The following is a 25,479-nucleotide window of genomic DNA, read 5'->3' as shown; positions in this document are numbered from 1 at the left end:
TAAAATGTTGAAAATTCTGAGCTCTTTGAGCTGAAACAAAGAGGCAAAAGTACACAGAACTCTGATTAAGTTGATAAAGTCGGTCAGAATTAGAATACTGTAACTCTTTTTAGAATAGTATAATAAACTCAACTATAACATAAAGGATAAAGGAAAATCGCATTAAAAATAACTATATCTACTACAACTTGGTAATGAAATCATAGCATATAAAGAGATAATTTGTGACATCAAAAATATAAAAGTTTGAGTAAAAAGATGGAAACTTTATAGGTGAATGAAGATAAACTGCTTTCAGCAGAAAAAAGAATTATTTTATCTATGAAATGTTTTATGTAAATGCTTGGTAACCACAAAGCAAAAATCTAGAGCAGAGACATTATACATAAAAAAGGGCAAGACTGAGCAAATCATCATGGAAAACCACCAACTTACAAAGGCAGACATAAACATAAACGGAAGGAAAAAGAAATAGAGACCCAAAATTACCAGAGGGCAAAAGATAAATGACACTAGTAAATAATCAATAATCACCCTAAATTTAAATGTTTTGTACTCACCAGTCAAAAAGCACAGAGTGGCTGCATGGATTAAAAAAAAAAAAAGACCCAACTATATGCTGCTTACAGGAGAATCATTTCAGCTCTGAAGATACACATAGGTTCATAATGAAAGGATACAGGTTGATATTCCAAGCAAATGGAAATGAGAAGAAGGCAGGCGTAGCTATATTAACCTCACAAAACAGACTTCAAGCCAAATGGGTAATAAGAGAAAGGTCATTATAAAATGGTAAGGGGTCAGTATATCAAGAAAATACAATGATCGTAAATATATAATGCTCTTAACACCTGAGCACCAAAATGTATTAAGCAATTAATAACAGATCTTAAGGAAGAAATACATGACAGTATAAGAATTGTAGGGTACCTCACACTTGATCTTAACTAAAAAGCTGACAAGTGATTGTAGGAAACCTCAGGACCCCACCATCAACGATGGGTAGAGCATTGAGAAAATCAACAAGGAATCACTGGAATCGAACAACATTTTAGAAAAAATGGACCTAATAGACATGTACAGGACATTTCACCCAACAGCAGCAGAATACACATTCTTCTCAAATGCACATGGAAAAATCAGGGTAGATAAGTCATAAGTCATAAGTCGTAAGTCACAAAACAAATCTTAGCAAATTTAGGAAGACTGAAATCATACCAACTATCTTCTCTGAACACAACGGTACGAAACTGGAAATCAGCAACAAGAGGAAAGTGAGATCTACAAATTGTGGAAGCTAAATAACACACTTCTAAACAACCATTTGGTCAAAGAAGAAATCAAAAGGGAAATAAAAAATTATCTCAAAACAAAAGAAACTGAAAACACAACATACCAAATATTGTGGAATAGAGCAATAGCAGCTCTGAGAGGAAAGTTTATAGCTACATATGCCTACATTAAGAAATTAGAAAGATCTCAAACAAAAAACCTAACTTCAACCTCAAGGAAATAGAAAAAGAAGAAAAAAATAAGCTCAAAGTTAGCAGAAGGAAGGAAATAATAAGGATCAGAGCAGAAATAAATGAAATACAGACCAGAAAAACAATAAAAAGGATCAACAAAACCAAAAGTTGGTTCTCTAAAAAGATAAACAAAACTGGCAGACCTTCAGCTAAACTAACTGAAGAGAGAAAACTCAAATAAATAAAATCAGAAATGAAAAAGAAGATATTATAACTGACACTATAAAAATAAAAAGGATCATGAGAGACTAAGGGGAAGAATTATGTGGCAACAAATTACACAACCTAGAAGAAATGAACGTTGCTAGAAGCACACAATGTACTAAGACTCAGGAAGAAATAGAAAATCTGAACAGACCAATAATGAGTAAAAAGATTGAATAAAAAAAACAAAAAACAAAACAAAAAAATACCAACTCCCAAAACTGAAATCTCCAGGACCAGATCCTTCACTGGAGAATTCTTCAAACAACTGAAGAATTAACATCAATCTTCCTCAAGCTCTTCCAAAAAACTGACGAGGAAGAAACACTTCCAAACTCAATCTGCAATGTCAGCATTACTTTGATACTAAAACCAGATAAAAATACAAGAAGAAAATATAAACCAATATATCCCTAATGAAAATAGATGCAAAAATTCTCAATGACATATTAGCAAACCAAATTCTAGAACATATTAAAAGCATGATACACCATGACCAAGTGGGATTTATCCCTCGGATGCAAGGATGGTTCAACATATGCAAATCAATAAATGTAATACATCACATCAATAAAAGGAAAGATAAAACTCACATGATCATTTCAATAGACATAGAAAAGAAGCATCTGACTATACAACATCATCTTATGATAAAAACCTTTAACAGTGTACCGAAGGAATATACCTCAACATAATAAAGATCATATATGACAGACCCACAGTTAACATTATATTCAACGGAGAGAAATTGAAAACATTTCTTCTAAGATTAGGAACACTCTCACTACTCTTATTCAATACGTTACTGCAAGTCTTGGCTAGAGCACTTAGGCAAGACAAAGAAATAAAAGTTATCCAAACAGGAAAGAAAGAAGTAAAATTGTCATTATGCTGATGATATGATTTGATATATATAGAACATCCCAAATAATTAATCAAGACTATGGGAATTAACAGTAGCATCAAAAACAAAATACTTAGGAATAAATTTATTCAAGGAAATTAAAGACACGTACAATGAAAACTACAAAACTTTGCTAAAAAGAAACTGAAGAAGACACAGACAGAAAGACATCCGATGTTCATGTATTGGAAGAATTAGTATTATTAGAATAACCATAGCACCCAAAGCTATCTACAGATTCAATGCAATCACCATCAAAATACTAAAGGCATTCTTCACAGAAATATAAGAAACAATCCAAAAAATTTGGAACCACAAAAGACCCCAAGAGCCAAAGTAATCCTGAGGAAAAAAGAGCAAAGCCAGAGGTATCAGGCTTCTGAATTTCAAACTATACCACAAAGCCATAGTAATAAAAACAGTATGATACTGGCACAAAAACAGACACTTCTACTAATAGAACAGAAAGGAGACCCCAGAATTAAACCCTGGCATATGTGGTCAACTAATATTTGACCGGGGGGCCAAGAATATCCAGTGCAGAAAAGATAATCTCTTCAACAAATGGTGCTGGGAAATGCTAGAGAAACATATACAAAACAATGAAACTGGACCTCTATCTCACACCACAAAAAAATTAACTTGACAGAGATCAAAGACTTAAACTTAAGACCTAATACGATTAAACTCCTAAAAGAAAATGTGTGGAAGAAGATCATTGATATTGGTCTTGGCAATGATTTTTTAACACGATACGAAAAGCATAAATGATAAAAGAAAATTTAACAAATGGGATTACATCAAACTCAAAAGCTTCTGCACAGCAAAAGAAACAGCCAAATAAAAAGATAACCTATAGAATGGGAGAAAATTTCTGCAAACCATATATCAGATGAGAGGTTAACAAGCAAAACCTATAAATAAGTAACTCAATGACAGAAAAAAAAATCCAATTAAAAATGGGGCAGAAGAATTAAACAGACACTTCTCCAAAGTGTACATCAAAATGGTCAACAGACTAACGAAAAAATGTTCAACATCACTAACCACCAGGGAAATGCAAATTGAAACCACAGTGAGATAACACCTCACACCTATTAGAATGGCTACCATCAAGAGGACCAGAGACAAAAGGGGCTGGCAAGGATGCAGTAAAAAGAGAATTTTTATACATTGCTGGGGGGAGTGTAAATTGGTCTAACCACTGTGGAAAACAGTATGGAGGTTCTTCAAAAAATTAAAAATAGAGTTACACTATGATCCAATTTTACTTCGGGATATATACCCAAAGGAAATGAAAATGAGATTTCAACAAGACATCCGCACTCCTATGTTTATCACAGCATTATTCACAACAGCCAAGATATGGAAACAACCCAAATGCCCATCAATGGATTAAAAAAGATGTGGTACATATACACAGTGGAATATTATTCAGCCATTCGAAAGGAAGATATCTTCTCATTTGTTTTTGTTTTTTAGATATCCTTCCATTTGTGACAACATGGATGGACTGTGAATGATGCCTGACATGATGCTTGAGGGGCACCTGGGTGGCTCAGTCGTTAAGCGTCTGCCTTCGGCTCAGGTCATGATCCTGGAGTCCTGGGATTGAGCCCCGCATCGGGCTCCCTGCTCAGCGGGAAGCCTGCTTCTCCCTCTCCCACTCTCCCTGCTTGTGTTCCCTCTCTCGCTGTGTCTCTCTCTTGTCAAATAAATAAATAAAAATCTTTAAAAAAAAAAAAGGAAAAGAAATGATGCTTGATTTTCCAACTGAGATTTGACTCACACTGGTCTTTTTATCTCCCAACATTTATCTCACTCAGACAATGAGCTCTACCTGTTCCATACAAACTAAACTCCAATTTTGCTCTGGTTTCATCTTCTATTCAGCAGTTTGTAGTGAACAACTTATGCATCACTCAGTCAACCGGGGCACCATCCTACTAATAGTAGGACATCATTCCTTCTCTGATTCAACATATTCACTGATAAAAGCCAAAATTTTCATGGGGTTTTTGGTCACAGCAGCACCCAGAGCTATGAACCACAGGTTTTGGTGCTTCCTAGACACTTCAATCCAGGTGAACCTCAAACCCACCTTGTTGCTGTACCTGCTGTGACATTTTCTGATAAGCTTTGTGCTGCATTTCTACTAAACTGGAAGATGATCTCATATGCAAAGTTGGCATTATCTTGCCTTTATCCTAGCTAAAATTTATTAATTTTTTTCAAAAGAAGTTTCTCTGGCTCTTCCTGACAGCGTGGCATCTCACAACATGGAAGTTTCTCGTCATCCACATGCACAGGGAATCTGTCCAAATTTTCTCATCAAAGCCACATATAAAGATTTTGGGTGAGACTAGCTCCATCCTTGGTCTTGATAATTCAATGTCTTTCTCGTCTTCATCCAGAAGATCAAGCATTTATGTGCTTTCTGCTTCCAAGAAGTTCCCAGCCATGATTCTTCAGTCACTATATTCCCTACTTCCCACACTGTTCCTGATCCCATGGAAACCCAGCTTTAAAATAATTTTTCAAATGGGGTGTGACCAAAGAAAAGGATGCTTTATCTAGTTGTTTTCCATCTGTATGCTTATTTCACTCCTTCAAAGCACTTCAGTAAACAATTAGCCATGTTTCCCATCCTAATTTGGTTAGCCTTAAGTGATAATGAACTCATTAATTTATTATAAATCATCCAAAGTACTCAGATTTTTTGGGGGGTGGTGCAGACGGAGAGGGAGAATCTTAAGCAGGCTTCACACCAGCATGGAGCCCGACCCAGGGCTTGAGCTCATGACCCTGAGATCGTGATCTGCCTGAGCCGAAATCAAGAGTTGGTTGCTTGACCAACTGAGCCACTCAGGCACCCCAACCCCTAGATTTTTTTGATAAAAGAGACAACAGATATGAGATTGTCCAAGAAATGAAAGTGATCAAAGGTTGATGGAGGTTAAAGTTTGAAAGAAGGAATAAAGAAAAAGGCGAATAAAGTTTGTTAAAAGTACATTTTAGCATCCCCCTTTAAAGAGTTAGAAAGCACATTAACATTTTAAAGCTCTTGCAGAGCCCAGCAGTATGGAAACTTTGGTATTTTTTGTTAATGGTGTTTCTCAAACTTCCATGGTCACAAAGCCTCTTTTTTATACACACACACACACACACACACACACACACACACACACACACACACACGTATTTAGGTAGACTCCACACCCAATGTGGGGCTTTAACTCACAACACTGAGATCAAGATGTGATATCAAGAGTTGGATGCTCCACTGACTAAGCGACCCAGGCATCCCACCCCTTTTTAATTTCTATTTCATCTCTTTAAAGATGAGAAGGAACATGTCATAGAAACACACTTTGAGAAATGCCCCGAAGTCTTCTGCTCTTCTAACCTTCTATGAATCCCTGGCATTGGAACTCCTCACAGTTCCAGGAGGAGGTCCAGGCATAAAGGTGGGAGGGAGGCTGTGCCCAGTGAGTTGGGGATTAGAAGGGCGAAGGAGGGAGAGATAATGTAAGAGAAATCCAATCCAGAGGCAGGAATAAATAATTTGGGGAATTCTGAGGTAGTTTTGGAAAAATGAAAAATTCCGTAAGATTAAGAAAAAGGAGAGACGAAGGAAAGAGAAATATTGAGATGATGATGGTACCTGGCTTCCAGGCAAAGCTCAGCGGGCAGTGACCTGGTTTTCCTCCTCCCTCTCCTTCTAGGAATAGTGGAACCCATGGCTGTTATGTCCAGGCTTAAACAGCTTTCCTAGAGATTCTTGAGGCTACTTAGCCAAGGCCAGTGAGTAACAACAGAATTAGAAGTTGGCAGATAGACACATACACAGACCCTCAAGGCAACAAGAATGGATTTATAGATGAAATCAACAGGATTCTAGAAAAGCAGATGGATGGCCGTGGTAACTGACACAGTGGACCCAAGAGGCTGATACCTGAGACGAGACTTGAAGAAAGATGATTTGCCCCCACAGAATCCCCAAAAGGCTTAGAAATTTGATGAGCAGGTGCCCTATAGAATGGAAGATAAATATGGAACTATAAACAAGGAGCTTTATGGAAGTTCTATTTAAGAAACAATGAGGTCAAGGTCATAGAAAAGGGAATCTATATAACGCTCACCCCTTGTTCATCAAGATATCACATAACCTCCTAGGTCAAAGAGATAGGAATGCCATCAAAACTGATCTCAACCTTTTTCTTACTCAGAGACACTGCATTTTTTCAGATGTGGGAATATAACATTTTGGTGACCTTGGGCAAACAGGGCTTGGCAGTAGTAAGAATGGCTAGGAAATGTTCATATTTAGCCCAAGGGCTTCATTACAGCCAGCGGAAAGGGCTCACGAGCAGACTTTCCATCCATCGCTCACTTTTTCAAAGCCTCACTTTTTACATCATGTCCTAACATGCACCAACACCTTCTTCATTATCAACATCAGAAGGCTTTGCTGTATGAGAATCAAGTGACTTTTCTAACATTATATGGCATACTAATAGAAATGATCATATTTATTACCATTACAATCAATTCAGCTCAAGGTTTTGAGTTGCAAAACACCAGTTCCTATTAGAGAGAGATGCTTTTCATCAAAAAACGTCAATAAAATCTTTAATGAGGCTGCATGCATCATGGTTTGCTACACTCTTTGATAGTGTTATCTTCATAAATCATGACATCTACTGTATGACCAATTCTGTACATGGTTCTGCTCTCATCTCCATAAGAGGATCCCAGGTTGCTTAGGATTTAAGCTAAAAGAAGATGACATTTGTATCACGTTCCTTTTTTTTGGATGGCCTGTACTTTTTTTTTTCTTTTTTTCCTTTTTTTTTTAATTATTATGCTCACTTTCCCTGTGTAAGATCATTCACAAACTAATTTTGGAAGAATGTCAATAAATGCTTTTGGTATTTGTTCTAAAATTCAGAAAATAAAACAAATCATAGCCAGATGGCTTCCACCATACTGGTCGAAGTTATGAAATTTATTCTCTGGAAATGATGAGCCTCCAGAAACACGAGGAAGAAGAAATGTTGAGCAAACAGGGGGAATGAGAGAAAGTTTGCTTGTTCCTCTAGCTCCCTTCTACATTTTATTCATTTTACCCTTCGAGGTGCTTATCTGAGGAATCTGAATCATCTACCAGTCAAAACTGAAAGACGCTGACAGTCATGAATCCCCCAACAAAATGTCCTGCGTGATGAAATCAATCAGTCCACAAATTCTACTCAGCTTCGAGCCAGGATCTGTTTTGGGGGTTTCTGTGTATGTTTTGGTGTCTGCACTTTAAATATGAACTGACAGCCAAAGGTCACCAGCTATTTAAGGAAAACCTCCAGGACAAAGGATAGAGACCAAAATAAACCAAAAGATAAGAGGGTGCTGGCAAAAAGAGAGACAAGGTGGAGAGGAGAAATTTTCAAAAAATTATCACTACTACTCTGAGAGATACAAGATAATAAATAATCAATAATACAAAAATAGCCTGCTACAAAAAAAAAAGGCATCTTCAGAGAACAGAGGTTTAGAAGATAAATCTCTCAAAAAGTGGATGAAAAATAAGAGAAAGAAAATGGGATAGAAAAGACCAGAAAATTAATAACTCAGTCCAGGAGGGCCAATCTTTAAAAAGTTTGAGTTTCAAAGACAAAAGAATGAACAAACAAACAAATACAATAGGAGGGAATGGGTAGAAAGAACAGCAATAAAGAAGGAAAAAGAAGGGGATGTAGAACTTTTTTCCTTTAATTTCCAAGTACCTAGAATTGCAAGATATGAGTTTCCAGACTGAAAAGGCCTACAAATTTACCAGCAAAATGGATATATAAAAGTCCCAGTACAAGTCATCACCAGGTTAGAGACTACTGAAGACTCCCAGAAGATAATAAAAATCCCCCAAAAGAAAGAGAAAAACAACACCAGCTTGCATGTCAAGGCTAAGAAATCAGAAAGGAAAGGACATCTCATCATGGGTACTGGAAGTCAGAAGACGGTGCAATGTCCTCAAACCCCGGGATAAAAATGGTGTCTAACCTAGAATGCTACACAAACAAGGATAAGGGTATTTCCGGACGTGAGGACTTAGAGAATTCACCTCCTAAATACTCTTTTTTTTTTTTTTAAGATTTATTTATTTTTAAAGAAACAGAGAGAGAAAGAGTGAGAGAGCGAGAGAGAGAGAGAGGGCGAGTGCACACAAGCATGGGAAGGGGCAGAGGGAGAGAGAGAGAGAGAATCTCCACCAGACTCCCCCCTAAGCACGGAACCTGCCATGGGGTTTTATCTCATGACCTTGAGATCATGACCTGAGCCAAAATCGAGAGTCTGACGCTCAACTGACTGAGCCACCCAAGAGCTCCCCTCCTAAATACTCTTTAGCAGCTAGCTAGCTACTACTGAAAGCAGTGCAGTGATAAAATGAAAACTGAACTGAGGAAACTAATTTAGGATCTAGGAATTATGGGATCAGAAAAAGGAAAAAGAACTGAAGGGAATTCCCAGGACAATGGTGAAAAACACACCCAGGACAGCCAGAGAGCGAGGGGTTGACAGTGAAATCGTGGGGAGGCTCCGGGAAAAAGGTGGCCAAGAACAAGGCTTGACAACAACATACAATCTTACCAATATCAAAGGTGAGTTAACTTTTTGACAAAGGGGCGAGTATGCACCAGCAATAGGCATACAGAAAACTAAGCAAGCAAGCAAACAAATGAAAACAGTGGTTAATTCCAGGTTAAGGGGAATTTTACATGGAAGGCAGCAATAGTGTTTACTAAGTTGTGATAACTGATACCAATCCAGTCAAATTTCAAGATGACACAATACTAGTGTGACGGGGAAAGAAAGTGTCTGCACCAGAGAGAAAGAAATGAATGGAGAGAGAGAGTGGTTGGTGAGAGAAGACAAATCCTCATTTCCATCATGGAAAATCTGTAGATAATTTTCAGTAAGCATCTACTAAGTATCCAGTAAGATACCCATTCTATGCAGAGAAATGGAGGTGATTCCAAAAAGAAAGATCTAAAAATACTGAATGTAGTTGGTTTGGAAAAGGAGAAATGTGGAAGGGGGTTAACGGGGTACTTTTCTCTAAAATTTCTAAAACTATTAGAATTTTTCATCTCTGTGCTATATAACTTTAACATAAATATCAAATAAAATGAAAATCAGTAGTGCTTTTGCTTCCTTCCCGTTCTATGAATGGATAGAACAATCTGGTTTCGATCTTGGAAAACAAAAGCTAGTAGCTCTGGCTTGTTCTCTCTCTCTCTCTTTTTTTTTTTTTTTTTTGAGAGACAGAGTATGTGCAAGCGAGCAGGAGGGGTAGAAGGAGAGGGAGAGAAAATCTTAAGCAGGTTCCATGTTCAGTGCAGAGCCTGATGAGGGGCTCAACGTCATGACCCTGAGCCAAAATCAAAAGTTGGACACTCCACTAACAGCCACCCAGGCCCCCCCTGCCTGTTCTCTTTGGGCCGAGGGTGGGGAGTGGTGAAGAATGTTTGGAAGACCAATCACTTTCTATTTTTCATAAGAAAACAGCCATATGGATAAATTGATTAAATACCTTCTGTTGAATGTTTTCAAAGCATATCATTTCTGAAATTTCATTGTCTCTTTCAAAGTCCAATGTCAGACTGAATGTATGCTGACAACTTGAGACACATTAGCACTTTCCAGTTCATTTAACAAAGCTCTTCCAGACAACGTCACAAGTATAGCCTACTCTCCAATCTAAAAGAGATCACTGTTAGCCTCTAAATAGTAAATAAAAAGGAGACAGACACACACACACAGAAAGAGAAGAGAAAAAGAGAAAACTAAGAAAACTTTATTTATGCAATAGGAGTTTGCTTACAATACCACCTGTGCATAGGAAATTAGTTAACAGATTATTTTTCATTTCTCTAATTCAAACCCCCAGTCATCTTCACACTAATGACAAAAGCTTATTTAGCCTACCATAAATGCCATTCACCTTTTCCTAAGAGTCAATCAGGTTTAACGTTTCTTCTGAATTCTTAGGCAGTTTAATTATTCTTTTTATTTTGGGGTGTTACGATTTTTTTACCTACAAAAAGGGAGGGGGGATGTTTAGTTACTTGATTCTATTTTGTATCTTCTCCCAATCCCCCACTGCTTTCAAGACTTCCTGTTTGTCACACATTCCAATCTCCCTAAGGAAAAGCCGGAGAGCCTACTCCCTGTGCTTAAACTGCAGCTACAGCTGGATTGTGTTTAGGATTTAAGAGGGTACACAAGAACACAGAAGACTGTCTTAAAGTAGACCAATGGATTTTTTGATCCAGGAAGATAATTAGAAGCTACCTAAACTAATCTCTTCATTTTATATATCAGGAATCTTAAGGAACTGGGAAGCCAGCAGCTATCTTGCCAAAGAAGTTGGCCAAATTTCACACTCTGAGCAACTGGGCCGGATCAAGGTCTGCACTCATTCCAAGGTCTTCAACGACACTTGAAGAAAATCTTTCTAAATGAGACAATGGCCAAGTGAACATGGGAACTTGCCAAGTTGCAGTGAGAGCAAAGTCATCCAAGTTTGAGAGTTCTAAGATCTAAGAACCTTGGCACTTCTTGGATGCGTGCTTGCTCAGATGTTTGGTGAGACCCATGGTGACAGTTGTTGCTTGGAAATATGCTGCATTCTTTTTAATTCTCGACAAGAAATGGATCCTACCTGTTGTTCCAGAGGTAAAAATATAAAGATGAGGAGACTTGAGGCTTGAAGCCACATGGAGGCTGCGAGGCACGGGCTTGTCAGACGCTGTGCCCAGTTTTTCTTTGAGTGAGGTTACGCCTTGTGGAACAGAATCGTTCATCCCCCAAACAGTGATACCTTCTGGGAGGCTCGGAAGGATTTCTTCTACAGTTCCAAGCAGATCTAAAAACCAGAGATTTAGGAAGAGATAAATAAAACAGGAATCTCAAACCATTAACTTGTGTTTTCTTTTCTCTGTTGGAACAGGGATAAAATGTCAATACGACGCTGACTTCCTCTTCATTGGGATGATTAATATCATAGCCATTTTACCATTCCGATTCAATGGGACCAACTGGAAGGGAAATCTGGTTACCACCTGATTTAATAAATGCAAACAGGCTGATTCAAATTGAATTCTGGAGACACCATGATTCCGATTATGGCTTTTTTCCCTTCAATGTTTTAATGAAATTCTATTTTTATATTCTACTTTAAATCTGCGTTCAGGACACCACAGTAAACATTTTTGTTGAAATATACCTTGGTAGCTCATTATTCCACAAAGCCATCTGTGTGTCACTGTTTAATTCTACTATAATGCAATACGTTCCGGAAACTCTCCTGACCCCTCCAGAGTCATGAGATCATTATGGTTTAGAGACCGTTTCAGAGCCAAAAGTCAAGTGAGGAAATTAAGAAATGCCCTTTTCTCTGGATCAGGATAACCAAAGGTGAAAGTCTTTGAAAGCTAGAGGAGGAAATGAATGCCTTCCACAACAGGCAGTAAGGTCCCAGGGCCCAGCCAAGTGCAACAACGGCAGATGAGAGCAGGCTGAAGAGAGCACAACCTCCAATGGCAGCAGTGGGACCCAAGGCCCACCTAGAACCAATGCCAAGCAAAAAGGAAAGCAAGAAGTAGAAAAGTCTGAAACACTGGTGTCTTCAAGCCTGAAGAACTTGAGAGTCTCACAAGACCAAGGGTCTGGGTTGCAATTCAGGTTTCAGAAAGGAAAAAAGGAAACAACTCCCAGGAAGCCTCTACTGTACAGAAAACAAAAGAACACCTGGAGAGGAGAGGCTATGTTGCATTAATTTGGGAGACTACACCCAACCTTCTTAATTTGGTCATTAATGTAGAAGAAAACGCCATTTGCTCAGGAGGAGCTGGGGTAAAGAAGAAGAGAGGCAGAAGGTGGGCGTGAGTCCCTGAGGAGGAAATATTTATTAAGGTATCCGGCACTCTGTAGGACATAAAGGAAGCAGAGCATCAACATTCCCAGAGAGTCTTTTGTATGAGCCAGTGAGGCCTCATATTTTTTTCTAGAGTAGAGACACAGTTATTTATAGTCTTTAAATACCTTTAAAATTTAACACTTCCCTACTTTAATATGGATCTCTAACATGGAAGTTTGACACTTATATTCCACAAAGGTGCTCCAATTTTAGTTTGGTATTCCTATAAAACGTCATACTTGTTTAAGATATAAGGGATTTCTGAGTGCTACATTATTTATCTTAAACTCTACCTTAACATCCTTAGAGATATTAAGCAGTAATATCCCACTGGCCTTTGGAGTTAATGCGAGGCATGCCAAAGGCTACCAGCAACTGCCAGAACCAGGAAGAGACAAAGGAAGACTTTTTCCTAAAACCTTTAGAGGGAGCATGGCCCAGCAGACACTTTTATTTTGGACTTCCAGCCCCCAGAACGGCGAGGGAATAAATTTCTTTTGTTTTAGGCAACCCAGTTTGTGAGAGTTTATTATAGCAGCCCTGGAAAATGAATACACCAAGTCACAAGTCAGTGGACAGAATTGTTATTCTAACCTGTGGCTAATTATCCCTAAAATCTATACATTACCTCATAAAAGAAATCAATTATAAAAAATAATGTTATTAAATGTAAAATATACCCTGGTAAAAAGCTCAAGTACATGTAAATATGAACCGTCCCATCCAAACAATTATATTTTTTTCTAAATTTTTTAACACAACTTCAAAAATAATTACAAGATATATTCTGCTTTGAAGCTGAACTTGGTGTTCTGCATTAAACATTTTTTTTGGAAATGGAAATCAGTATCTGGTAACCTCAAAAAGCCATCTGTCAGCCACTAGTTAGTCTACTATAATATAATACATTTGAGAAAAACTCATGATTTAGTTCCTCAAAGTCTATAATCCAGATTGATCATAAAGAAACAGCAAGAGAAACATGTCAAATTAGACCAAGTAGTTCACAAATAAAACCTGTAATACAACTAAGGAAACCCACAAAATGATAAGGAGTTCATATGTAGGGGGTAGGGAGGCCGACTGGGACTTGAACTTTTTTGAATTAATTTTTATTTCTGTCACAAATCCACATAAAATAAACTGTAAGAGTCCAGAGTTCCACTGAGCGCACATGGGATGCTGCTAGCTACAGATTGCTTCGGTAAGAAGTGAAAAATCACAGGGAATGCTGGGGGAAGAATAAGCCACAAATAAATGAAAAAAAAAAAACCAGGACAAACAAATGATCGAGACTTTCTATTTTCTTTTAATTTCATGGTGTTGTTTTTGAGAGAGAGAGAGTGGGGGGAGGGAAAGGTGCAGGGGGAGGGGCAGAGGGAGAGGGAGAGAGAATCTTAAGCAGGCTCCATGCCCAGCTCAGAGCCCGATGCAGGACCCAACCTCACAACTCTGAGATCAGGACCTGAGCTGAAATCAAAAGTCAGACGCTTAACCCACTGAGCCACCCAGGTGCCCCAATCTTGTTCTAATGACTCTTTCTGGCAATGTGAATGTATAAGTACGAATCTCTGAGTTGACTCATTTCATTATCTTAATTTCAAATCTCTCATCTGGAATTGTAAATTAACAGCATAAACTTATAAAATGTTTGTAATGATATGTCAGTCTAAGTAGGCAAAGTAAGTGCAAAGAAAGTTACAGTATGATTAATTGTGGCTCCCTATCTTTTTTGGAATTGTAGAGTCTAAAGAAACACTCAACGTTTACAAAGAGTGATGCGTTTTAGAAGAAAAAGGAAGTGAGCAGATTCCTAAGAATTAGAGGAAATAAAATTTAGTTTCCTTCAAAAGTTAAAATTAAATTGACTTAGCTAAGACATTCAGAATTCTACAGAATTTTATAAATTACTTCTTCAACAGTCATAGGTAATGTGGTTGAGGATAATGAAAATTGAAATAAAAATCTGAAAAGTCTTGTAGAGGATAAAAAATGATGATTTATTCATCACTGTCAGTATTCCTTAACAAAATGAAAAGGTTCAGTGTCATTTTGAAAGTAAACTCTGAATAGTAGGTCCTGACACAAAACAGCACATTTTTATATATCTCAAGGACACCTGGCTATGTTTCATGAAGATTTACTCTTCAGTGAAGGGTACTCCCATCGACACCTGTTGAACTATAAGACCTCAAATGAATGATATGTGTCCTAGTACATACCTCTGCTCACTGCCCCTGGCGCACACACACTGCGGGTGCTGGATAGAGATCTGGGTATGGAATTGAGCTCTGCCCATGGGATCCCTTGGAGATGCAGGTCTTGACAGAAAACTGCTATAAGAAAATGCAACACCTGAATATTTTATGACCTTGAACAAAGTCTGCCTCATGGGGCAAGGCTGTATAATGCAGAAGGCTTTCACAGCAATAGGGTCCTTTTAAGAAACATGTACTATTTCTCAAGTATGCAAGGCATTTCATTAAGTAGTGCTGCAAACATTAGAATGGGTAAATTAAAGGGCTGCCTGGGTGGCCCAGTCAGTTAAACATCTGACTTCAGCTCAGGTCATCATCTCGGGGTCCTGGGATGGAGCCCTGGAATCAAGCCTCAAGTTGGGAGTTGGGCTCCCTGCTGTGCAGGGAGTCTGCTTCTCCCTCCCCCACCCCCTCTGCCCCTCCCCTGCTTTCTCTCTCTCAAATAGATAAATGAAATCTTTAGAAAAACAGGTAAATTATGATCTCTGCTTATGATCCTTCAGCACTTTTTGTACCAATTAATTTGTTTCTACATCATCTTGTCTCTTATTCACATTACTGACACTATAAATGCAATGAGTAAAATTTAACATATCCCTCTACTATGCCATTAGTATGAATTATGTGACTCATCCTGCATTAAAAACTCTTAAAGTTATCTTATTTTACATAAAACAAGCTAATGCTTTCAAAGGAATAGCTTGTAGTTCTTAATACACTGGCAAACACTGAAACTTTTAGGCATGAAGACAACTTATATGGAATTCCGGGACAAATGGTTACCTTGAGCTTTCCACATTCCAAAGCAATATTCACATAGAATCCAAAGTGAAATTATAGATCTCACTTCATGCTCATAAATACCCTCCTCCTACTTAGAGCCACTCAACAGGTTTTCCATAGAAAGCATGGGCAGGCTCTGGTTTCTAACAAAACTGATGCTTAAGTAAGCAATATCCTAAGGCAATTCATATCAGGCCAGAAACTCATCTCACCATGAATAAGTGCCAGCTAGTCTAACAAATATTAGTTTATTAATAGTCATAATAATCCTAGGAAGTGCACAGAAGCACAAGTCTTTTCGATTGTGATAACATATTCTTCCCTGAAATGATTTTATTAGCTGCCCTGAATATATGCAAACAAGTTTGTAAGTGGGCTTATGTGTCTTCACTCTCAGCTGTCCCCACATGTTTTGAGGGACAGAGAGCATATTTATTATGGGTAAAACTGTTCAAGAAAGTAAATAGTAGAACACTTCATTTGATTTTATTCCCAGCACATCTCCCATTGCCAATGAATAATTATTACCCAAATGGGACCACAACGCCATGATGTATTTGCCTTGCTATTTTTCAATGACAAAGTAGTAAAAACTAGTAAATGCACAGAAAAGCTCTCTAGACACAGACGAATCAGTAAGTAAACTATAAATTGGTAAAAAGGCAATTCCAAGGTAGTATATCTACAAGATTCATACGCCATCAGAGTTATTTTCCACATTCCTTTCTGGTTATAAGTGGAAGAATCCTCCTTTTCTCGGCCAGAGAAGAGCTAACCATCTGGCTCCTAACTTGTCTGACACCATTCCAGCTCTAGCTCCTGAGAGTTGGGAAGTAGATATGGCCACACTGCTACGGGGGAGGACAGAACAGCTGCTTAAAACCAGTTCGCTTGGGTCCCGGGCCATGTGCCTGGATCTGCTTCCTGATGGCCATCTGCCCATAGCAAAGGCAGACACTTTTACTTCGCATATATGTCTCTGCCTCTATGCAATTAAAAATAATTATGGCAACCATTTATTGAATATATACTATGGTCCAGGCACTCTGTCGTGTTCTTTACATTTAATTTGCCCAAGACCCACTGATACTCATCGATCATCTGCTATGCGTTAGCAGTCAGTTAATGGCAGAGTTAGGGTTTAAGCCCATGTTTGCCTGACTCCAAGATGTGTATTTCTCCCACTTAACCCTGCCACATCTCTGAGTAGGCACAATCTCCTTTTAAATAGTTTTTGCTCCTGCCAGCACTCAAACATCATTCCCTTACCGTGAACACATGTTCAGCAGATAATGTAAATAAGAACCCCACTCAGTGTCCCCATGATCAGAAAAGAAAAAAACCACAAGTGCATCAGTGCTTAGAACACTGTCTTTTCCAGCTAGGGAATCATGAAGCCACTTAACCTTCCTATTGAAATGCGCAATTTTCTTTTGGAATGGAGGTCATCTTTGACCGAGCTGAGTCTAAAATGGAAAATAAAAACACAAAACAGCCATTCATTCTACTAAATATAAGTAAAAATACAAAAATGTCCTAAGAATGAAAATAGATGTGAGGTTATCACAATACCTGGGTTAAATAATAAAAGTTTACATGAGCCATGTTTCTTATCTATCCGAATACATATTCCTTTCTATAAAACTTAAAGGTTCTTTATTCTTCCTCTAACCCTTCCTCTTGGTCTTTAAAAAGCAGATGCATTTATGGCTGAAAGTCATTTGGAGAATTACAATGGCACGTTTGCCCTGCACAGTCTGAATGCAACAGTTCAGGAAAACTAACAGGGCAAATCTGCATGCATTACCGTAAATTATTAGAGCCGTTTCTTATGAACAGGAACACAAAACCCTTCCAAACATGTTGATACCATTGAATCCAAAGTAAGAGTTCAGGGTAATATTGATATATATATTTTTAGTTATCCACTTAGAATAATTTTTGTATATTAAGAAAGGAGAAAGTACAAAATACATACATGCAAATGAATTAGAAACTCTGGGGATGCTTAGTGTATCTAAAGCACTTCGTACTTTTGGGGAGTTATGATTCTAACAATTAGCAACATTAATATAAAATAACACAACAAAGAAATTCCACTGATGCATCTACTATCAAAATCAGTTACCAAATGGACAGCAGAAGGACAATTTATTAGCAAAAATATGCAAGTAAATTAGAAGTTACGGAGTGTCCATATCTACTTCGTACTTTTTCATGAGGTCATTCATTCATACCGGCAATAAATATTTGTTGAGCATCTCCTTTGTGCTAAGTTCTGAGAATTTAGCAGTGAACAAAATAAACTGCCTCCACTCAAAGAGCTTACAACCTTGTTCTGAGCCTAGTCCTGAGTCTGCACAAATCATGACTAGAACTTGACCATTCTGCTGGGCCGCTGTGAATAGTCATACCACACCCGAGGCAGGAGGGGTTACTGAAAGGAAGTAGGTGGATAGATGGGAGGTGAGAGATAGGGAAGGAAAGGGGGTGGGGGGCAGGAAGGGATGGGGAAAGGAAAGGAAAAGATGGTGATGGGCCAAAGAACAGGAGCAGAAGGACAAAGACAAAGGTGTACCCAGCAGGCTTTCACATCAGAACATCCCGGCTCCAAACCGTACATTGCTTCTTCTACATGGGTGAGCTTGAGGAGATGGCTCACCTGCTCTAAACCATGTTCTCCCTCCCTTTAAAACGAGGCTATGGCTGTGGTGAGCGTCACATAAGACTATATATATATATGTGTGTATATAGATATGTATATAAACAATTTGTAATTCATAAAGTACTTTAGACATGGAAGAGGTTATTATTATTTATTATTAAGATTATTATTATTATTGCTAAGTAGATCAAAGAATATAATTACATGGACTTTTTAAAGTGATATACAAGCATCCCAACATTTTCCTGTTTATTCTAAGTAAAGAGAAAAGCATATAGAGGTAGATGATAATCTTGGCTGCAGGCACTATTAGTAATAATTGAAGTTGAAATAGTGGGAGGAAAGGACGAGGTTTAACCTAAGACTATTTAATTTTCAATAAGCACTGAAATTTCCAGGGAAATCTGAAATGCCATTTAATACATCTTCAAAACCACATTATACAGATAGGAAACTTCCTGGCAAGTATTTTTGAATCTTCAGACTGTGAGAGAAAGGAGTAAGAGTTTTAAAAACATTTAATTTTGGGGGCACCTGGGTGGCTCAGTCGGTTAAGCGGCTGCCTTCGGCTCGGGTCATGATCCCAGGGTCCTGGGATTGAGCCCTGCCTCGGGCTCCCTGCTCAGCGGGATGCCTGCTTCTCCCTCTCCCACTCCCCCTGCTTGTGTTCCCTCTCTCGCTGTGTCTCTCTCTGTCAAATAAATAAATAAAATCTTTAAAAAAAATTTAATTTTTTTCTAGTTATCTGTATATGAAAAACCTGGTATCTTAATATTAGCAACCTTTATTTTAGTATTTTTACATAACTGGAATGCACATTTTTTCATAGTTATAGCTAAAGGGGACTGACCAGCCTCAGAAACAGTTGGGCTATATAGTACAACACAGTCTTGTATCAGAGATGAGCCTCTGAATCTTTGCTCTGCAAACTAAGTTGTTCTCAGTGAACGTCTTTCCCTCTGCTGCCAATACATAGCTCTGTACCTGCCTCTCGGAATCGCTGAGAGTATCTTTTAAATAATCAGCCTTGAGTAACGGGCAACTGTCAATATTTTTGTTAATGACACTAACAATTTGCCTGGGAGATTAGTTGACATCTTTTCCTTTGACTTATTCCTGAAGACAGAATTATAAGACATTATTTGGGGACTCCCGGGTGGCTTAGCTTAAAATCCACTTGATTTCAGCTCAGCTCATGATCTCAGGGTCCTGACATGGAGCCCGGCTTTGGGTCCCATGCTCAGCAGGGAGTCTGCTTGAGATTCTCTCTCTCTCTGCCACTCCCCCTGCTCACTCTTTCCCTCTCTCTAAATAAGTAAATAAATAAAATCTTAAAAAAAAAAAGGCATTATCCAGCCTGCCTATAAATCTGTTTGAAATCGGTTCTATATAACTTCTGGAAAAAAAAAAAAACGTTGTTAAAACATACCAAAGTAAGGTGCTTGAGGTCCTGTACCAAACTACTTACCAGCCTTTCTTATAGCTAACACCAAATTAGATTGTAGCAGGAAAATCCAAGCAAGTTTCCTTATTAAAAGCCTCAAATGACTTTATAATAATAATAATAGCAATTATTTCAATTCACTACAGCTCCAGTTAGTACATACCAGGCACTCAGCTAGTCACTTTACAAAAGCTACCTCATTTAATCTCGGAATTACATTGTGAAGTAGATTGGTTTTGTCACTATTTTACAAATAAGTAAAATAAGACCCAGGGCAACTGGTGACCTTTTCCTCAATGACAGAGCTAAGAAGTGGTAGACCATAATTGAAATCCAAATCTGTCTGGCTTATCTTCATCTAAACCCTCTGACTCATTTCTTTCTCAATACACTTTTCCTGGGGATATAATGGTTTCATGATACCTCTCCATTAGAAACATTCCATGAGACTCCAAGACCTCTAAAATTTAAAGCTCTAAAAACTGTAACTCAAGATGCCAAGAATACAGTGTTTCAGGCTAAGGGCTTCAAGTACAGAAAAGTCCCCGTGATAAGCCACATCCTACCAAAAACCAAACAACAACAACAAAACAAAACAAAAAACAAAAAATACACAACCACCCAGGAATTACATAAAATACAATTGTCCCATCTTTGAAAAACATATGTAATTTATATATTCTAAAGATACGCTAAAAAGAACTGTTAATAAGATTTAAGGTTTGTTGCTCCACCTATCTATTACTAAGCAAACTGACTAAATGGTTTTGGCTTAAAACTCCATCATCCCCATCATTGGCTTTTATATACAAAAACTCACTGTTGGTGTGGAAGTCAAAAACAAGGAAACCATGCAATTTAGTTATTGGCAAGCAAAGCAAAACTTTGGCACAAGTAGAACTGCAAAATTAATTGTTCCTAATTGGGCTACGACTCAGTCAAGAGCAAAGTTTGACTGTTCTTTGCTGAGAGGTAACCAGCCCTATACACTCTCAGAGGAATCCCTCAGGAAACTGGCTATAGGATGTTTCCCAGGTTGGCTTCAATAACATGGCCACCCAAATCTTTTTTAGGGATACCCTGGCCCTCTTAGTTTGCTCTTGTTAAAGGAATTTGTGGCTTTACTAGCACAACCAAATTTCGATTTGCTCTAGAAACTGCTATCTAAATTAGATTGAGCAATAAAATGTTAGAATATATCCAGAGATGAACAGTATTTTTTTCTGCTGCATTCACATTTATCACTTGCCCCTGTTCACCATGATGTCAAAATTCTGTATGACTCATTTATCCTACTTATTACAGTTCAGAGGAAGTTCATCACACTAGTTAACCTCTTTCCAAGACAAGGGATTGAATTTCAGTCTTGGAGGATATGACTACTGAATGAAAAAAAAAAAAAAAGGAACAAAAAACAGACAAGAGAGACTATTCAGCTTCTCCACTCCTTTAGATTAAACAAGATAAAATCAGTGCTTGAGAGTAAACATTTTGCTACTTTCTCAGGTCACAAGTTGAGCTGGAAGGACAAGGGGAATGAGCAGAAATGAAAGTCTTGAATAACTAACTTGTGTACTATATATCACCTAACCCCTTATTGTGTGATATGCAAGTGTTATAGGATAAAGGTTACTTGTAAAGTTCTACACTTCCGAGATCACTAATGTATAAACGTAGATAATTTTTCCATAATGCTCTATAAATCTAAAAACTCCATATGAGGTTTCAGTGTGTATCACTTAGTCTAAACTACTTAAGTACTTTCACTAAGGCCCTTGCTGTGGATCCTCCTCATCCTCCACCTGCCAATCCTCGTGTTAGAAAAATATGCATAAATCCATTAGATTATACCAAATAAGTATCACTGGTCATACTTCAATTCCACTTGGTTGTGCGACCCATCTTCCTTAGGTTCTTTGTTAATTAGGTATCAACCAAAACCTTTCCCTTGTAGTTCTGTGTCAACATGTGCATCCAAAGCCTAACTCCAAGGGAGGAGGGAGAAGACTAGAACCTACTGACAGGGGGAAAAAAAAAAAAAGATGACAGACAGGGCTGGTTAAGAGAGAGAGTCTGCCAAGCGTCTGCCAAGAGCCCGCCCACTGGCTGGGAGATGGGAACCTAACCTTGCTGGGCAAATCCTAGCTTGCAAGCAGTGCAAAATAAAAGCAGACATGAAGATAAGAATTCATGCAATTCAGATTAAACATATTTGTTCTTCAAATGTAGTCAGCCTTGATAGTGATACTATTAGAGACAGATAGGTATTCCGCCATGAAATCAAGATACCTTTCCTACACGTCAAATAATTTTGTCAGGTGGGACAAAATTTTAAAACATACCAAGTTCTATCTCTCTGTGTTCTTACATTCACGGAAGGAAGGCATCAATAACCGTAAAACTGCCCCCTCTCCCCAAAACAGTAAGAAGCAGAAAATTCAGAAAAGTTTTTTAAACTCGTCTTGGTATTTACTCATCTACAACAGAGAAAGTGGTGGAAACGGAAGAGGGAGAATTAAACCACCACGAGTCACAGAACTGTAAAACTGTTTTGTATCCTTACTACGCACACTTCATCACACACCCAAAGTATTAATTGTGAACTGTTCTAACAAAAAAGGGCAGGGAGGAGGCGGGTGACCCTCACCCGGTACTTTACCTGCCCCTACCACGAGGGCCCTGGGCTCACAGCTGCGGATACAGTGCAGGAGGGAGTTGGAGCGAATGTTGGAATTGAGGAAGGCCACCACGCAGCCCAGCTTGGCCAAGCCGAACCACACGTGGACGAAGTCAGGCTCGTTGCTCATCAGCAGAGCCACGGTGTCCCCCCTTTCCAGCGTGGAATGGTTCAGGAAGACGTGGGCCACTCTGCTACTCTTTTTGTCCACATCCTGATAGGTGTGGATGTCTCCCTCATAGATGATGAAAGGTTTCTGGGGCTGCTTCTTGGCAAGACTCAGGAATTTATCCAGGACAGTGAACAGCTCCCCTTTCAGTGCGTACGTCTCCAACCGAATTCCATAACGTACCACCTTCAGCAGGTACCAGAAATCGTCCCAGAAGTAAGGGAACGCGAGTTTCTGCAAGAAATGCAGGAGGATTATTCCAGCCGCTAGTCCTGTTAACCATGACAGGAGCATGGGGGCCACCGGCACAGAGGCAGCTGGGATCCCAGCCCCTCTCCCCAGGTGCAGCTCTCCGCAGAGACCGCACGTCCTCGGGCTTCAGGCTGGCACCTGCAGTTCGCGCCACCGTTTCCGGGAGGGAGAGGGTAATCTTGAGAAACAGAATCGGAAGGGTGCACAGAAGAAGTCGCTCCAACGGATGCTGTGGGGATAAGGCTTGGGTCACCTGGCGGATGAGGGGAGAGCGCGCGAAATCAACGCGGGCACTCGCAGGGTCCTCGGAATCTAGGAGCCCAGCTCAGCGCCCCTGCCTGGCAAAAGCCCCAACTGCGGCCCGCGCCCTGCGGGGTCCTCTGGCCCTCTCCAGCCCTCTCCCCGCAGGCTGGCTCAGTCCCCGGAGCCTCTGCGGCCCGCAACAAATCCCACCACCCTCAGGAGAACTACGTCCAGGGGCAGATGCTCTTCTTCTGGGGGCAGGCTTTCCGGCGGCTGCAACTTGGAGGCTGAACTCGAGCCTGGAGAAGTTGGGGCGGCGTCGGCTGAGAAAGGCAGCGGCTTCCCCTCTTAACCCGCCAGAAACCGCGCGGGGTGTCTGGGCCACGCCTGGGTCGGGGATGCCCCAGATCTAGAGAGGTCCGGGTCCGAGCCCCGCCCCGGCTCCGCCCCGAGCGCCCCACAGCTCCCCTCGGACGCACCACGCACCCGGTCCCGGCGGACTGCTCCCCGGTGACCCCCTGCGCCCGCCCGGAGTGGCTGCCTCCGGCCCGAGCCGCAGATCCCCTCCGACTGTGCTTGGGCTGGTGTATCTCCTCCGAGCCACCGCGGAGGTGTAGTCCGCCTACCGCCCGCCTCCAGGCTCCCGGCCAGCCCCCGCTCGGAGCGCCGCCGCCGCCGGGACAGCTCGGGCCCCCTGGCCGCCTCCCACCCTGGGCCCGGCGAGGGTGCCGAGACTGGGGCCTCGGGCCGCGAAACGACGGTCCCCGGAGGGAAAGCCCGGGATCCCGGAAGTCCTGGCAAGAGTCGAGGGCAACCAGGCTGCTGGAATTGGGGCGAGAGAGTTCATTCACTGAACAATAAAGGGAACTAAACTAAACTAGACGCTGGAGAGGCGATTGGAAGAATTAAAATATATGTATTTATATGTATATGTATGTATGTATATATATCCCGACGGAAAGAGAGAGAAAACAACAAAAAAGATATCTATGAATTGGTCAGGTCAAGGAATATTCGAACTCTTTGATTCATAAAACACAAAATTGGGTTCTACAAAAAAGTACTTTTAAAAACTTAAAGGCCGGAATTGACGTTTATATTGAAATGTTATCCTTAAAATGCCTAGAAGCGCTTTTTACAGAATTTTACAAAAATATTGATTGATGTGGGAGCTTAAGTCCATATCCACACACACACACACACACACACACACACACACACACACACACACACCTTTTTTTAAGTATAAGATACTATTCTTGGGCGCCTGGGTGGCTCAGTCGGTTAAGGGTCCTAACTCTCGATTTTGGCTCAGGTCATGATCTCAGGTTCTTCGGATGAGCCCAGGGTGGGACTGGTGCTGGGCATGGAGTCTGCTTGGGATTCTCTCTCTCCCTCTCTCTTTCTGCCCACCTCGTCTCTCTCTCTTTCACTCTCTGTCTTTAAAAAAAAAAAAAAGAAGAAGAATAAAAGGAAAAAAAAGAGAGAGAGAAAAAGATACTATTTTCTGTCCTTAAAAATAACTTTTTAAATTTTCATTTGATAGTTTAAACCATTTACCAGGACTTCAAGCTAAAGATTCCCAAGGTGGGAGGGGAAATGGAGAGGAAACAAGTAATTGTAAAGAATAACAATAAAATTTTATGCAGCACTGATGAAATTTTACTGAAGGTAAGAAACTGAGGGGCATTTAGTTACACATTTTGTTTTCTTGCAGACACCATCATCCCAGGCCTCTGCTTTTAAGAAGTGTGAATAGATGGTTAATTGCACATAATGAAATGATTAAGCATTGCCTCACATTTCCCTCCTTTTGTCTTATGTTCTGCAGCTGGGTTCTAGCTAACTTCAGATTTCCTAATTAAGAAAACCTGATAACTCCAAGGCAGCCTCTGGTTTATTAATCTGAAAATGATTATTTTGAAATTACAGTGAAGAGCCCAGAAGAAAGGCTCTTTAATCCTATTTGTGCAGATGAAGAAAATGTTTCCTAAATTTACTCAGAAGCTCTGGTCTTTTCAATCCAAAAACATCTTCTCAGTTAAAAAAAAAAAAGAAAAGAAAAAAGCATTAGTATCAAGTAGTTTTCAACTTGAAAAGCATCTTTGAAATTCGATTCTTTTCTCTCCTAGCTGTAGTCTGCTTCAGTTACCTCCTGGAAAACAACATTTGAAGCAGACAATAGACTATGGAGCAATGGGTCTTAGGCTTTTGGATTTCCAGCACGAGTAAAATCTGTCCTCCTCTAGCGAAAAAAAACGACTAAAGAGACATAGGTTGCCATCTTTTAATTTGTTAAATTAAAAACATTAAGCACACATTAAAACAATTACCATCTACTGTCAACATTGTTTTATAAAGGGAAGGATTGATTTCCA

At 39.6% G+C, this 25,479-nt stretch overlaps 1 protein-coding gene across 3 annotated transcripts in view; it reads right to left on the bottom strand.

Annotated features, from left to right (window-relative positions):
- SLC27A6 (solute carrier family 27 member 6) overlaps positions 1 to 23,852 on the bottom strand; it is a 68,650-nt gene extending 44,798 nt beyond the window's left edge. The window contains exons 1-3 of one of the 3 annotated variants that reach the window (XM_025860930.2): positions 23,588 to 23,851; positions 22,420 to 23,087; positions 11,354 to 11,557 (exon numbers count right to left, since the gene is read on the bottom strand). In XM_025860930.2, the coding sequence (XP_025716715.1) occupies positions 11,354 to 11,557; positions 22,420 to 22,900 (685 nt within the window). In that variant the 5' untranslated portion in view covers positions 22,901 to 23,087; positions 23,588 to 23,851. Of the gene's footprint in view, positions 1 to 11,353; positions 11,558 to 22,419 lie in introns of all 3 variants that reach the window. The other 2 variants (XM_073878533.1, XM_073878534.1) reach the window with 2 other exon arrangements.
- Between the last annotated feature and the right edge of the window lie 1,627 nt (positions 23,853 to 25,479).

The sequence above is a fragment of the Callorhinus ursinus genome, unplaced genomic scaffold, assembly GCF_003265705.2.
Source record: "Callorhinus ursinus isolate GAN/ISIS: 27379988/994484 unplaced genomic scaffold, GSC_fseal_2.0 scaffold30, whole genome shotgun sequence".
NCBI classification, from domain to species: Eukaryota; Metazoa; Chordata; class Mammalia; order Carnivora; family Otariidae; genus Callorhinus; species Callorhinus ursinus.
This window is presented reverse-complemented; position numbering and strand designations above follow the sequence as displayed.